The sequence below is a fragment of the Manis javanica genome, chromosome 5 (assembly GCF_040802235.1).
Source record: "Manis javanica isolate MJ-LG chromosome 5, MJ_LKY, whole genome shotgun sequence".
Lineage (NCBI taxonomy): Eukaryota > Metazoa > Chordata > Mammalia > Pholidota > Manidae > Manis > Manis javanica.
In genome coordinates, this window is record NC_133160.1 from 168,938,397 (window position 1) to 168,954,333 (window position 15,937).

Consider the following 15,937-nt stretch of genomic DNA (forward strand, 5'->3'; position numbering starts at 1 on the left):
CTCCAGAGGGGCTGCAGCTGGGCATATTTCAGGGTCAGGCAACAGCCCAGAGGGCAGGGGAAGCTGGAGGCGAGAGCATAAGGAAGTGGCCTCTACTTCTACATGTTTATAAAATCCCATCTGATGGCATATTTTATCCAAGGAAGAGAGGGTAATGATAACTAACATTTATTGAGCACTTTCTGTGCCTGGCAGCAAATGTTCCTCATGCATTATGGATAAAGAAACAGAGACTGGAATGGGGGATGGCTCATACTCCATGTCATCCAGCAGGTGCCTGACAAGACAGTCATTGATGGGTAACCCCATAAAGCAGACGTCCTCCATTAATTTTCTTTCCCCGTAATAAGAGATTTTAATCTTCCCATTAACAGGAAGTCAATGTCTACTGGATGCCAACCTCATGCCTAGCACTGTCCAGGCTCTTTCAAATGTGCTGTTTCACTTGCTTTCATTTAATCCTCCCAATAGGCTATTATGAGGCCCACATTACACATGAGGAAAAAGTTACCCATTTCAATGACTCTAAATATCTCACCTACATTCACATAGCTCTGAAGTAGCTAGCTCAGTATTCAAACTCCAGCCCGTCTGACTGCAAAGCCCCACTCTTTCTAGAGCTCCAGCAGCAGCTATTATACATGTGTTAGCCCTTCATGATCACCACCTCACATTTATCAAGCACCTTCCCTAAAGATGGTAGGAAGGACCACTAGGTTCAGTAACATGAGTTCTCGTATGTCTTAGCTCTTCAGGAGAGTGTGACTACAGTGTAAGTGTGATGGAACAGACTTCTCCAGTGACCCAGCGGGCAGTCCACGTGCTCAGTGCCCCCTGCCCCATGGGTGGAAGATGGCTGAGAAACAGGCATGGTTGATCATGGGTGTCCCATCTGGACTGGTCCCTTCCCCACGATGCCCCCAGTCCAGTGTGAGACAGGCAAACAAGCATGCAATCCCACTGCAGAGATCCAACTGGAAGAGAGGCCCCCACAGGGCCACCCGAGCACCCAGGAGGGAGTGCAGCTGCACACTGAGGAGTGGGAAGGCCTCCTGGAGGAGGTGAGTGTCTGGGCTGGACTTTGGGGACGGAGATGCATTAAACTGTTATGTGCCGCAAACGGAAGCTCATTCCACATAGAATAATGTGCACATAGAATGCAAACACCAATGTAAGGAGTCTGGACTTTATCTTGTCACAAACTATTTCATATTAGTTTAAACTATATGAAACCACAGATTTTATAGGGAAAAGGTGGCACAATATTGGCAATTTCATATGGTTCAACCTATGATGGTGAATATTTATTGAGCTCTTATGATGTGCCAGGCATTGTTCTAAGCAATTTACACATATGGATTTATTCAATCTTTAACCCAGAGGTAAGTAATATTATTATCCCATTACACAGATGAAGAAACAGAGGCCCAGAGAGGCTAAAGGACTTCCCAAAGCCACACAGCTAATAGGCTGTATGGCTTCTGAACTGACTCACCACTACAGTCTGCTGCTGGACACAGGAAGGAATGAAGGGTCTTCAGCGTGCAAATGACACGATCTGACTTATATTATAGAGGAATAAACATTTCTTGAACCACCAAAGGCTTAACAGCCTTTCATGATATTTTTGTGTACTTGTAGGCTTCCCCTATGCTTTTTTCCCCTCTAAGTTCAACCCTAAAATAATTGTGACATGTGAAAAATTTAGTTACTGTCCTTCAAAAATGACCTCGTTTTGCTTATAGGTCACTAATCCCCTGGTGTAGTTATTTAACAAATTCATCCTCACCATAGGAAGCCCTTAGTCAGGCAGCCCAGACATACAGTTTACAATCTGTTTTACTGCAGGGCAGAGAGCTCTGCTCCTCAATGCTCATTACAACTGAATAGAACCAAGACTTCAGGCAAAAATGCAATGCCAGGGACGAGGACAAGGTGCCCACATGACCTAGAGAAACAGCCCAACAGCACCCCCTTCCCCCCCATTATTCATCCAACATAGACTTTGGAAGCCCTCCTATTGGTCAGGTACTGTGTAAAGCATGGGAACAAAAGTGTCTAAATTAACATCCTGTGATCTCACTACAGAGAGACAAAAGTGTCCCATGAACCTGAAATTATGTCCAATAAACGAAGAGTTTTATCCAGTGTCATTCTACATTTTTTGAAGTCAGAGAACAACTGAGAAACTTAGAACCCTAGGAGTATTAAGAAGCACTTTTGGTTCGCTCGTTCATTCGTTCGTTCGTTCGTTCGTTCATTCATTCATTCATTCATGCTCCAACTATTTCCCCAGCAGGTTTGCTACTGGTTTGGGGCCAGTATCACCTAAAGTAGATTTTGGAGGGCACACTCAACTCCAGTGTGGACTTGGCAGGAGAGATTGCTCCCATCCCCGGTGAAAGCCAGCATCATCTGGCCACACAATGACCAGAGTCTCAACTCTAGAGCCACACTGCGTGGGTTGGAATCCCAGCTCTGCCCCTTCCCAGCTGTGTGACTTGGGGTTAGCTGTTACCTCCTCTGTGCCTCACCGTTTCTCATAGGTAAAGTGGGGCTAATGCTGACATCTCTTATATGGTGAATGATGAAAATGGATCACTTCATGCTTTGCATGTAGTAAGCAGGCACACAGGAAGCATTTAAGAAACGGGAGTGGGATTTTGTCCTCATTGTTGTTCTGATCACCCTCTTCGTTATGCTCTAGACTCCTCGCCCACCTCCTTACTTGACGCTGCAGCCACAGGGAATTGCCTGGGCTTCCCCCACCTCACGTGCACTCACCCCCCTGTCTCAGCAGGTGCTCCCTTTGCCTACAATGCCTTCTACCTGCTTGTGATTAGGCAGGCCCAACATCAAAAGCCAGAGGTAATTTTCAGGAAAAGATCAAAGTTGGAAAGAAGTTCTCATTTCTAAGCAATAAGCCTATAGGCAAGTAATTAAAGTAAAAGTCACCAGTCAGAAAAAAAACAATTTTAATGGTCAATAATAGCTTTCATTTATTGAATGCTTCCCTTGTGCCAGATAGTAAATATGTTATATGCATGATTGTGTTGAATTATCCCAACAACCCAGAGGGGTAAATATTGCCTCTATTTCTTAGATTTAAAAAATTAATATAATCTGGAGGCAGGACAGAAGCCACAGGAATAAAAGGTGGAAGAAAAACAATAGGTTGAGATAAAATGCTAAGGATTAGTTTCCTCCTGAATAATGGCTATTTTTTTTTCTTGAGCATCTCCTATGCTCCAGACATACGTCAGCTCTGCTTGCCTGGTGTTATCCTCACATCAGCCGGGGGCAGTATTATTCCCATTTTACAGATGAGGAGAGTCAGGCACAGACACACTAACTAATCTGCCCAACATCACATTGAATTACAGCTGGGATTTTAAATCAAGCCTGTAAGACTACAAATTTCATAAGCAAAATTAGTTCTCTCCAGGAAAACAAGGACTGCTCTGACTTTGACTGATTAAGACATTTTAGGCCAAATCTCCAATAAGTACAACTAGGAAAGCTGGACAAAATATAACAAAACATTTACCTAAACCAAGACTGTCAGGCTTTGTGGGATGAAGCTGGAAACAGGAGAAGCCAAGAGCAGCTCGTATAGCTTTGGAAGCTGTATTTCCCCTCCACGTGAAGGCAGAGCCTGAACATGATGATGGCACTGAGAGGTAGAAAGCTGAGATGTCGACAGCCTCACGGGACTAACAGGGGCCAAGGGGAAAGGACACTGATAAACACTACAGACTTTTGGCTGGGCCCCCAAAATGCTATGCCCTAGGACTAAAAGTGAACAAGAAAGATAGCAGACCACGTAAGGAGTGAAGCTCATCTCTGAGTCAGTTATGATACGAAGAACGGTCTATCCCGGCCTAGTTGCCTGTCAGAAGTAAAAGGAAGTCCTCCCTGGATGACGGTACCTCAGGTTTTAGCTTCTGGTTTTCACACATGATGCCCAGCACTCAGTAAAAAAATAACCAGACACAAGACACACAAGTGGACCAAAAACACAAATTTAAAAACAGATTAAAAAAAAAAGAAGAAATTAGGAGGGGAAACCAGGCGGGGCCTTGTGGTGTTGGTCATTTTCTAGTTCTTTACGGGCACACATCACTCTGTGATAATTCATTGAGCTGTACGCTATGAATTGTACCCTTTTCTGAATGTGTTATACTTTCAATAAAAATGTTTAAGAAATTAACATGTCCTCTCACCTTCAGAGAGTCCAGTTGAGCTGTCTGTGCTGGCCACTCAGCCTTGGGAATAGTCAAGGACGCTGTATGCCAGTGTCTTGGGAGGACACTGTCCATTTCAGGATTCAGGAGGTATTTCGGAGCTGGAAGAGAACATCTGCAGTCAAGCCTCACTCTAGAAATCTCTTTCTAAAAATGAACAAGTCTCTGAGCCCTGTAATAACTTTTTTCATTCTCACTTCTTCCTTGATTTTTACACCATGACAGAGGCCTTTGAACTCTCTGTGCATCTCATTCACACCCCCGTTGGTACTGTGATGGTCTTGGGTATCCTAGAAAACTGCCTACCTGCTCACCTTCCCCCACCCAGCCTCAAGCTCTTTCAGCACAGGCACCACCGCCTCTGCAAGCGCACTCATCTTTGTAAACCCTACAGTACCTCCGGGGGTCTGGCACATGGCAGCCTTCTAGAAATGTTAAATGAATGAATAACTCAATCAATCTAGTACAAGTCCTTTTAAAGATGAGGAAGCTGAGCCCAGACAAGGGAGGAGACTGGCACAAATGAGTGGCAGATGCACAACCTAGAACTGATGCCCCTCCGAATGTGAAAAGAGATGCCAACTCAGACCGCAGGGACAGAAGACAAAGGTGCAGAAGGGCCAGTCCTGACCAGTGAAAGACTGAGAATAGATCTCTCTTCTGCACTAAGTACTAGACACACCTGAGAAAGGGCATAGTATCCTCTTTGTAAAGATAAGTGTCTGGGGCTCAGAGAACTCATTAACTCATCCAAGATCATACAGGTGGTAAGAATAGAATCTAGTAAAAATTTCTAAATGACCAGAGAAGAGCAACTCAATACCTAAAGGTAACACCACCCATACTTTCTCCATGTCTTTACCAAGCACCTGATACAAACATAACCCTAAATAAATCCTCAGAAACCCTACCCCACCCCCTGCTGAAAGTACACTGCATTTAAAGAGGGAGATTCTGTCTGACCAGGTGGCATCTGAATTTCTTTTTTAATGATAACAGTAATAGAACAAATTTGGGAAGAACCCATATTACCATCTTCCCAAGTAACCACTCTAAGTTTATTTCCTAGCCTAAGCTGCCAGTCATACACAGATGGGCATGTATAGTTATACCACTGTAGTTATCTGATACATTCCATTTCATATCTTTTTAAAATTGAATAGAGTATAATTTTCATGCTATCACATGGTGCTTACCAGCATCATTTTAGTGACTAATATTTTATTGAGTATATGGGTTAATTAACAGTACTGGAGACTTTTACCCCAGTTTTTCACTATTATAAATGCCCTGGTATGAATACCCCTATCCACTGAGTTTTTTCACACATAGAATTATTTACTTATGATGAATTTCCAGGAGTAAAACTAGGGGCTGAAAAATTTGACCATTTTCGTAGAGCAGTATTTTTCTACTGTGTTTACATTGTGATACAATGCAGAGCGGAGTAAGGAGGGAGTAGGGGGAAGTGGGGTCCAGTTTGCCATCAGTCTACACTTGCCAGGGGGCATTTTCCCACCCTTGCCTACCGGACACAGGTTGCTCTGCCGGCTCGGACTGGGTCTGAGCACAGAGACTATTCCTAATTGAAAGTCACACTGACCTCTCACAAGTGATGTCCTCTCTGACTCCACATCCAGGTGGCAGCTTACCTGGAATAAAAGACCTCAGCATTACACAGGTGACCGCATCTGAGACAAAGCAGGGCCACTCACCTCTCCCTGCACAAAGTCCATTCCGTGGTCACACCCACCCTTCCTGTGCAGACAGACCCCCTCCCCTTTCTGCCCACTACCCTTGAAGGTGTCCAGGTCTGCAATTAGGAAATACAGGTACAAGGAAGTGATTCCATTTCCTTTGCTCAAATTAAATCTCCAAATGGCAACTGCAATAATGTATTTTCGAAATTGCTGTTAAAAAGTGGAAAAAAATAAGGGCAGCTGGAGGGCCAAGTTTCCAGGAGAAATAACTTTTTCCCGATGAAGGTCCTCTGACACTTTCTGAGAACTGATTACTGAGTTGCAACCAGGGCCCTGGCCCCACCCAGGAATTCAGGTCAGCTTGAACCTAAATCCTGTGAAAATTAGACAAAACCAACTGAGTTCTGCCCCCCTGTCTTGCCAATGGGTTTCAGCCCCGGGCAAGTTCATTACGGACTCAGTGAGACCGAGGACTGACGATGGAACATTCTTGGGGTGAAAGGGTTTATACCCACTTTATTCCCATGGTGGCAGGTCAGTCACTAGAATCCCGTCCACTCAGAGCGAATCTGCAGGCAGCAAGCCGGTCTCTGCCTCCAGGCCTCTCTGCCCCCGCAGCCGTCTCAGTCTCTGTCCTCTGCTCTGCCACCACTCCAGCCTCTGTTCTCCTGCAGCCCTGCAGCCATATGGCCAGGCCACCATGTCGCCCAGGGCACTGGTCAGAGCTCTCTATATAAAGTCAACAGCAACATATTGCCCACACGCATGTAGTGAGCCAGCCGACCAGCACCAGGTGAGAATCCTGGCCACAGGAACCTTCACTTTATCCACACTCTCCCAAATCCAGTGATGCCAGAAAATAGATGGATCCCAGCAGGCTAACTGAGGCCCAAACAAAGTGGAATCAGATGGCGATGTATTGACAGGAGGCCTGTCTTGCCTGAGGGTTTCAGCCCCAGGCAAGATCACTCTGGATTCAGTAAGACCAAAGAAATAACAGTAGAATGTTCTTCAGGTGGAAGGGTTATACCCAACTTCACTTCCACGGTGGCAGGTTAATCACTAGAATCTCGTCTACTCTGAACGAGTCTGCGTACAACAAGCCTGTCTCTGCCTCTGGGTCTCTGTCCTCAACACTGCCACCACTCCAGCCTCCGCTCTACTCTCCTGCAGCCTTGCAGCCATGCCACCATGCCACCGTGTTGCCCAGAGCACTGGGTAGAGCTCTTTATATAGAGTCAATAACGACACATTGCCCACACGTGTGTAGTGAGCTAGCCAACCAGGGCCAGGTGAGAATCCTGGCCACAGGAACCTTCACTTTATCCACAAGAATGTTTTGGGGAAGGTCTTACACCAAACTTTATTCTCATGATGGCACATCAAGTACTAAAATCACGCCTGCCTCCAGGGAGGTCTGCACGTATCAAGTCGGTCTTTGCCTTCTCCACAGCCTCACAGCCCCAGAGCACTGGGTGGAGCTCTTTACATAGGGTCAGTGATGGCCCATTGCCAACAGGTGTGCAAGCAAACACCTGCGGGCATTGCACATGAGCAGTGGGCAAGCAGAGGAGGGCCAGGTGAGGATCCTGGCCATGGACCTTCCATTTTCCCTACAAGGCCACAAGTGGATTCTGAGTCCTTGAGAGACCCACAACATGAAGTCTATTCTCTAAAGCAGAACAGTCCCCAGTGTGGTCCTGCCAGTGTGGTCAAAACAGACGCCAGCTGGCAAGTCAACCAATCAGCTGCCACTTGCACCAAACAATCGAGACGTACCAAGCTTGCACCCCTTGCTGACCTTAGGGGCCAGTGTGGGACCTGGGCCACGGTAACTCAGCTTCTCAGCACAGAGACCCCCGACTGCTGAACAAGAGCAACTGCTGCATCTTCAGGGCAGGTTCGAGTTGATCCAGATCTCCCTCTCAGGTGTTTGGTGGGGCAGGAGCCCCATGTCCAGTGTCACTGTGGTATCTCCCCTCTCCAATCTCCACTGTGTCCTCCAGGTATTTGCATCAGCCACCCTCCTGTCTGGAAGACCCCTGCTCTTGCTTTCTTTCTTTGGTGAACTTCTATGTATACATCAAGACCTAATCCAAGTGTCCCCTCTTCTGTGAGGTCTTCCCTGACTCCACCTAGCCGGGTTGAGTCACCTGCCTCTCACATACCCCTTATAGGCTGCATGAGACATCCGGGCTCTATGGCTGTCCCCACTAAAACAGATTGACTTCTCTGGGGACTAATATACAGCCATGAACTGTGGTTCAGCCCCATCTTCCAATACTAATCCAATCACACCACCACTTACTGGGAGCCTTCTGTACGAGGCTGTAGCTTCTGTTCTTTTCCTCTGTTCTTGGAACACTTTGCTAATATCCCCTGGACCACCTCACTCATGATGACCATTCACACTGCCGGGCCTGTGTGCATGAGGTCTCCCAGCCTGGAGGGCCCCGACTCCATCTGTCCAGCTACCCAAACCCTTTTATCACACCCTTAGGGTGTGTACTTCCTCCTTCAGGAAGCACTTCCCCAAGAAGCCTCCCTCTCCCTCTGCTCATTGCCAGTGCTTCAGGCGAGCACTTTTCCTGCACCCTGAGTGGAGTCAGCCTCCTGAGGTGCAGACTCCTTCAGCACCAGAGTGAGAGCTCATCGACCTGCATGTCCACAGAGCAGCCTCACAGGCATTAAACTGACTTGGGCTGGCACTGCACTCAGTGTGTGGCCCAGATCGACAGACCCCTCCCGGCTTTCTGCTCCCCGTCTAGCCCGCTGGCCCGGAGAGGCTCAGAGCCAGAGGCGCTCTCGGGCTGGACTCTGGCTCTTCCACCTCCTCGAGGCCACGGTCTCGGCCACATCAGCTACTCCCTGAGCCCTGCGCTCTCCACCTGTAGAATGGAGACACCAATGCATCGCTTGCAGGGTTTCATTAGAATGAAATGAGAATGAGTGTCTACTAAATGTTCTTCTTGGAGCAGCAGAGAAAGGTTCATCCTACATGCTCACTCCCCTGCCGCTCTCCCCATATAAACTTTTGGGGGGATATTCTAAACCTCATCAAAGGCAGCAGCTAAAGAGAAAATAATAGCCTGGATCTGTGGAGGCCCAGGCTTGAGATCACCGATGTAATGAATCAGGGGTGTTCAGGGCTCTGAGTCCCGCTCCTGCTTTTTAAGATGAGATTCTATTTCTGAAGGCCACACACGTATAAATCTCACTGGCTGCTTCCTGGAGGAGGAGGGAAGAGGAAAGAATAAGGCAAGAGCTGAAATTAGTAGCTTCCTTCAGGTCACGGGCGCCCCTCAAGGCAGGGGTCAGAGACCCTCCAGTGCAGGCACGCCAAGCCCCCCTCCTCCCCCCCACTGGGGAGCACAGCTTCAGTTTTGCCTAAAGGGACCCTTCTGAGTGCCTGCACTGCGCTGGGCATTTGGCACGGGGTCTTCATCAGACCTCCCAGAGCCTGCAGGGGGACTACCCCGCCCCCTTGCCTAACCAGCCCTGGGGGAGGTTGTCCTGGCAGGGGCAGGGGGTGTGCTGCCACGGTAACCAGCGCCTGCTCCCAGGTGAGCCCCGGGACCCTTCTCCACCTCCCTTTGGGCATCTGCCTCTAAGGAGGGGCTCACACCCAGATGCAAACAACAAAGAAAGGAGCCTCTTTCTTGGCTGCCGTCAGCCCAGATCCTGGCAGAAGCAGGGAGAAATAGGGGTCCTGGGGCTGGTGGCCGGGAGGAAGTGAAAGTGTCCCTGAGAAGAAGCCCTGACCCCTGTCCACTGAAGCCAAGTTTGGGGGTGGGGTAGATTGGGAACCCAGAGAGGTGCTGGGAGCCCAGCAGGAAGGACCCCGTGTCCTCTTGCTCCTCAGCTAAAGCCAGGGGCGTGGTGCGCCCCTGCGTTCCCAGCGGCAAGACAGTGGGGGTCTGGCCACGCTGGCCTCCCGGGATCCCTCTGCCTCAGAACCATAGCCCGAGCTGGAGGAAGGACACCAAGGCGGGGGTAGGGCCCACCTGGGGCTGCCGACGGCCCGGGATGCCGAGGGAAGACAGTGGGTCCGCAGATGCCAGCACAGGTAGATGGCAGCCCTGAGATCCGGAGGTCCCCGCCCAACCCGTGCATGGAACGTCTGTGTCCCCCAAACCCACATGCTGCAGCCTAATGCCATGCGGTGGCATTCCGAGGCAGGGCCTTCGGGAGGTGAACAGGCTGGGGAGGGGGGGGGTGTCTCATGACGGGGTTCGGGCCCTTGTGAGAAGGGGCACAGGAGAGCCTGCTTCTCTCTCCACTCTGCAGACACAGCACGGAGGCGGCCGTCCGGGCGCCGGGAAGAGCCTTTCACCAGAAGCCAGTCGAGCAGCGCCCCAGCCTCTGACTTCAGCCTCCAGGAAGGTAAGGAAGGAGTGTCTGTTGTCCAAGCCCCCCATCTGTTGGGTTTTGCTCTAGCAGACGGAGACCAAACCTGGACACAGCCCGGAGGCAAGGACACGGGTCTGAGCCACTGAGGCTCCGGGCCTCCCGCCCACCCAGCCGCGGGTGGAGGCGCTGCCCGGAGAGCTGGCTGTGGGCGGGAGCACCCTCCTCCTGAAAGGGCAGAGCGGCTCCGGAGGGTGACCCTGGCCGGCTCTTACACTAGGAGCCTCGGTCTCCTCCTCCGCAGTAGTTGGGAGGCTACAGTGAGTTAACCCCGGGACAGTGCTGGCGGAAGGGCTGTCCGTCTGGGCCACCACACCGCTCCTGGTGGCTCCACAAACGGCAGCTGCCCAGCTGGGCCCCACCCCGCCCACCCCCAAGCTGCCTCCACCCTGTGGTCAGTGTGAGGCGCCCGCAGGGCAGGGGCCAGAGCACAAGCATCCCGGGGATGCATCTGCAAGGCCCCACCTCGAAGGTACGCAGGCCCTCCTCCTGCTCCCAGGAACCCTCTGCTCTGCACCCCATTCCACGCCCATCATCATTGCCCAGCCCACAGGAGGCCTCCTGGGCTCCCCGCCAGAGCCGGAAGCCTCCATTAGGAGTCCCGTCTGTCTGCCCTGCAACGAGAGTCTTTGCCCGTGAAACCGCTTTCCGCCTGGCTGCCGGCGGAGGAACCAATCCCTCCACGAGGGCTCCGCTCTGCTGCCTGGGCCCCGCATCTTCGCGGCCAGAGCCATCTGCTGCCGAAACAGGCTCGGTGCACGGCCTGCCTGGGCCCTTGGCCACACACCTGCCGGATCTGTCTTCCTCACACACGTGGGTCCTGCCCCAGCAGCGCCGCTGGCTCTCCCCACACAGGAGAACCCCGTGCAGCGACCTCCCAGCCAGTCCCCTGCCACCCCTCCACTCTGGACCCCCCTCTCCATCTTGGTTTCTTAAACATATCATGGATTTTTTTTGCTTCCTTATATCTGCACATGGAGGCGTGGCCTTCCAGCGACAAGCGGGACAGACTGATTGAGGGCCTAGAATGTGCCAAGCCCCACGTGTCCCCAGCACCACACAGCACCCATTACCCCGCCTTCCCTGAGGCTGTGATGACACTGGCCATGTGCAGAAGCTACTGCCCACATCTGACCCCAGCTTTGTGTAGGCAGGTGACTTCACACACAAGCCACAAGCTCGAAGGCTGCTTGCAGGTGTGTGTCTGGGTGGACTTGTGACCTCTCTAAGCCTCAGTTTCCTCATCCAGAAAGGGAGATCGTAAGAGTGGTCTCCCCCAGTTAGTTACATAAAGCACGTGGAAGGGCCCGAGCATGTAAGTGTCCTCTCCTGAGGCCACAGAGCTAGACAGTGGCAGAGCGAAGGTTTGAACCCAGGGCTCCCTGATGCCAGGGCCCACCCCCTTGACAAGTGACTATGCAGGGACCAGGTCCTCATCGTGTGGCTCACCCCAGACAAGGCGCTTGTCATCTCACTCAGCTTTCATGCCAGGGCTACCAGGAGGTTGTGCTATTCCCATTTTAAAGATGAGAAAACTGAGGCTTGGGGCAGATAAGAGTCTCAGCTGGTCCATGTCTGTCTTAGTCCCTGTTTGCCTCCTTCAGGACCCTTGCGACCTGAGATTGCTTCAGCCCCGTCTGCTAGTGCGCGGCCACCCATCTGGCCTGTCTGGTCGCCTTTTCTCCCCAGCACCTGGCACACACCTGCGTCATCGGGTAGGTGCTCAATAAACGTCTGTGGAATGGAATATAGAGCCGAGTTTTTGTGGTTTGTGGAGGGAACAGTGAGGTACCCCCTAGATCATGAAATGGGGATGTTCTTGGGGAGCTGAGTTGTAAAATAATGCAAGACGATTTGGGGCAGATTCAGAGCTAATAGGAGGGAGTGCAAGCTTGTAACTGGCTATGGCCTTGCGACCAGTCTGGGGAGGACACTCTGGCCCAAGGGGAGGCATGTCCAGGCCCAGGAGCACATCCTCCCAGGAAATGAGCGAAGCAGGCCGAGGACACCTTCAATTCCCTGTTCTCATTCCAGGGTCCCAAATGACCTTCTGATTATAAATATTTATTGACCAGCAGATGAACAAATGAATGAGTGAATGAACTTGGCTGTACTATAGGGGGAGAATAAGCTGACATTTTCATCCATCCATCCAGTACTTCAGCCTGCACACAGTGCTGTCTCTCAGGAAATTAATACATTAGTGTCCAGTTTTATACATCGATCCCTGTGAATTTGGTCATTGTAAGTCAGCTTGTCCAATCCTAGTGAGCACTTCAGTGCTACTTTCAGAGCCTGCAAGATTGCAGAGCAGCTCTTGGAGGGCAGGGCCCTCGTGGCTATGATGCCCTCTCAGTAGACAGCCGGCAGGCCCAGTGTCACTTGCAGGTGATACCTGCTGCATCCCACACCCTGGAACTCTGGGTCAGTCCTGCCTCTGTCAGGGAGTGTGCCAGGCATCTCAACAGGATGCTGACCTCTTTCTTAAACCCTATTCTGTCTCTGAAGAAGTTTGAACCCCTCAGAGAACAAATCAAGCACTCTGGGACTCCGGGTTCACACTCTGGCTCTGAAGCAAGTCGCCACGTAGCCCTGAGCCCTCAGCCCCTAGGTCTCCATCTTCTGGGCTGTGTGGTGATTTGGCCCAGGGGGTCCCTAAGACTCTCTGAAGGCTGTGGGGTCAAGGCAGGGACAGAGAAGGGTGGCCCCACAGAGGCTTGGCTGGGAAGGGCTGTGGAGGGAGAGGCACGCTGCATGTGGAGCCTCCAGAGGCAGGACTATGGAAAGCAGGGTCGGCTGCTTCTGTGGCAGGAGCTGCATTTCGCCCTTGTACCATCAGGAGCCAAGCTACACTGGCAGGGGCATTGCTGGCTGGTCCCCAGGAACAGGGTTGCATGCCTGGGCATGTGAGAGCGTGTGGGCACAGGCAGGCTCAGCTGAGCACCACACACACCCAGGAGCAACTTTACCAGACCTTGGTCAGAACTGGCAGCCATCACCATCCACACCACCTGGAGGCTGTGTAGCTATGAGATTCCCAACCTCTCTGAGCCTCAGTTTCCTCTTTCACTGACCATTAGGAGAGGAGATCCTCATTCATTTAGTTCATTATATTTCATTCATTCAACAAATATTCCCTGAGCAGCTTGTCTGTGACAGACACTAGAGAGACAGAAATGGTTATGGAACAACTCTGGCGTCAACAGAGGTGCCAATAAAATTCCCCCAACAGCAGGGGAAAATCCCTTCTACATGCCACATCACACATGCCGACATGCGTGGAGGACAGAGGGGATGTGTGGTCTATGTCAGGCTCCCTGGACAAGGTCACACTTGAGTGGCTCCGTAAGGAAAGAGAGGAGGCCGTGGGCAGACAAGAGTCCTGCTAGAGGAAGCAGCAGGTGCTAAGGTCCTGAGCGGGCGTAAAAGAACTGCCTGGTGAGACAATGCCATGGTGCTCACGTGACACTGACTTCAAGTCATTGTGTGTCTCCTGGGGGCTGTGTAGCTGTGAGATTCCCAACCTCTGAGACTCAGTTTCCTCTCTCACTGACTGTGAGCACTTTTAGGGTAAGGGTGGCTAGATCACCTTCCTACAGCAGCCCCGAGCATGGGTGCTGGCACAGAGAAGGGGCTCAGGGCATGTTCTGGGGGGGCGGGCAGTGGACAGAAGGAGGGAGGGACAGTTCAGGTCAGGCAGGTGGACAGGCAGGTCATGTGCCAGCAGCCCCCACAGGAAGAGGGACAGGACTGTATGGGGGGATCTACCTCTGGTACCCTCGGAGCCAGGTAGGTGGCCGCGTACTCGGCCAGTGCCTCGTCATCCAGCGCGCTCTGCACCGCAGAGGAGAGCAGGGGATCCGCTGCCCCGTGTCTGCGCAGCTCCTGCAGCAGGTGCACGATCAGGCCATTCCTCTTCCAGCACTTCCGGACCAGGGAAGCCAGCTTAGCCTGGAAGGGTGGGAGGAAAGCTGTAGCCAGGTGGGTCCATGGGGGAAGGGCTCGTGCACGGGCGGGGGCTTTGTCTGCTCTGCATCCCCGGCACCGCCTTAGCTCAGCCCCCTCCCCGCAACCCCTCCCTCCGCCCCAAAGCCAGAGCCAGCTTTGAAAGCCAGCAGCTGCACTGCCACCCCCCTGGGGTGGGACTCCCCACTGCCCTCTGATGGGGTCCACGCTCAGGGCGACAGAGGCGTGGACTTGGGCTCCGCCACTGACCAGCTCCGTGACAGGCTCCTCTCTACACCTGTACTTGCTTATCTGTATGAAGGGCATTGACGACCTGGCTAGGCAGGCCTTCCCACTACCCAGGCACTGTCACTGTGCCACCTGTGGGCACAACATGGCCATTGGCATATTTTTACATGAATAATGTCTGTGAACCCCCTGCCACGAAATGGTCCTATGTCTGTGCATGTCTGGGGAGGGTGACAGACTCTCATCTTGAGCATAGCCCTGGGCTCATCACCTTCCCACCTGTTGGCGGTGGGAATGACCTCTTCCTGCCAGGATCCCCTTCCCTACCCCTCCCAGGGGCTCAGGGACATTCGCGCCTCAGTTCCTGGGCAGGGCTGCCCAGGCGCCCAGTAAGGACAGGGGGTAGTCGGACCTGAAGGCTGGGGCTCCCAGAGCACCTGGGTGGGGCTCCCCAGGCCCCCAGATCAGACCACCCCAGACATCAGGACCTCATCCATTCAGCCAGGCTCAGCTGAACATCTCCTGGCGCAGCTCCCCCGGGAACGCAGCCACTGTGGGTGGTGATGGTGACCCTCCCGTGCCCCTCATGAGGCTGGCCTGTGGAGATGCGGTGTGGCTGAGGGCAAGGCTGCAGCCTCTGGCAGCAGATGGAGCTGGGTTCAAATCTTGGCTCTGCTGCTGAGTAGCTCTGTGTGACTTTGGGCAAGTCACTTCACCTGTGAGCCTCAGTTTCCTCATGCAAAGGAGGCTCATGTTCCTCTTTCTGATGTGTTGAACTTAGAAGAAAATAGGCATGGGGTACCTGGTACACAGCAGGCACTCAGGGTGGTGGCTGTCATCATCATGAATCCTCCCCAAGACCCCCATGCCAGGCTGGGACTCACAATTCCCATTTGTGGATGAGAAAACTGAGGCCCCCGAGAGGTGAATGATGCCCCTGAGGAGGGGCTGGAAGTGGACCAGGTCTCCGTGGCTCCCCTGTGGAGCCCGACCTCTTCTGGGTCAGGCCCTGCCCTGTGTGACCAATACGGTGCTGGTACTGTGTGTATCTGTTTATCTTGCATTTATAAAGCACTTTGCAGTTTGCAAGGGATAACGGTCCTCTTTTAAGGAAACGGTACAGAATGAGCAAGGAAACCTCACTGGCTGAGCACTTTGCAGTTCACGCTCCACTTTTCCCTGGGTGGCATCTGCAGAGAGGGCAGCCCAGGGGGGTCCTGCTGCTTCATTTCACAGATGCCACCCTGAGGCTCAGACTGATATGGGGTTCTGGATAGAAAAGGGCTTTAGGGATTGTGCAGCCCACATTTCCAGTTTAACGGCTAAGGAAACCAAGGCCCCAGAGGGAGATGGACTCGTAAGTCAGTGGGGTCCAGGGCTTAACCAAGTCCA

General features: G+C 52.1%; 1 protein-coding gene and 1 long non-coding RNA gene across 2 annotated transcripts in view; one reads left to right on the forward strand and one right to left on the reverse strand.

The window, feature by feature from the left end:
• The window catches only part of C5H4orf50 (chromosome 5 C4orf50 homolog), a 125,010-nt gene that overhangs the window by 71,027 nt on the left and 38,046 nt on the right, over positions 1-15,937 (reverse strand). Inside the window, exons 10-12 of the mRNA XM_037027249.2 lie at positions 14,120-14,302; positions 5,848-5,896; positions 4,224-4,345 (exon numbers count right to left, since the gene is read on the reverse strand). Of these exons, the coding sequence (XP_036883144.2) occupies positions 4,224-4,345; positions 5,848-5,896; positions 14,120-14,302 (354 nt within the window). The remainder of the gene's footprint in view (positions 1-4,223; positions 4,346-5,847; positions 5,897-14,119; positions 14,303-15,937) is intronic.
• Positions 9,832-11,519, forward strand: LOC140849671 (uncharacterized). The gene is made up of 3 exons (XR_012131832.1): positions 9,832-10,010; positions 10,232-10,327; positions 11,332-11,519. It is a non-coding gene; the product is annotated as an uncharacterized lncRNA (long non-coding RNA).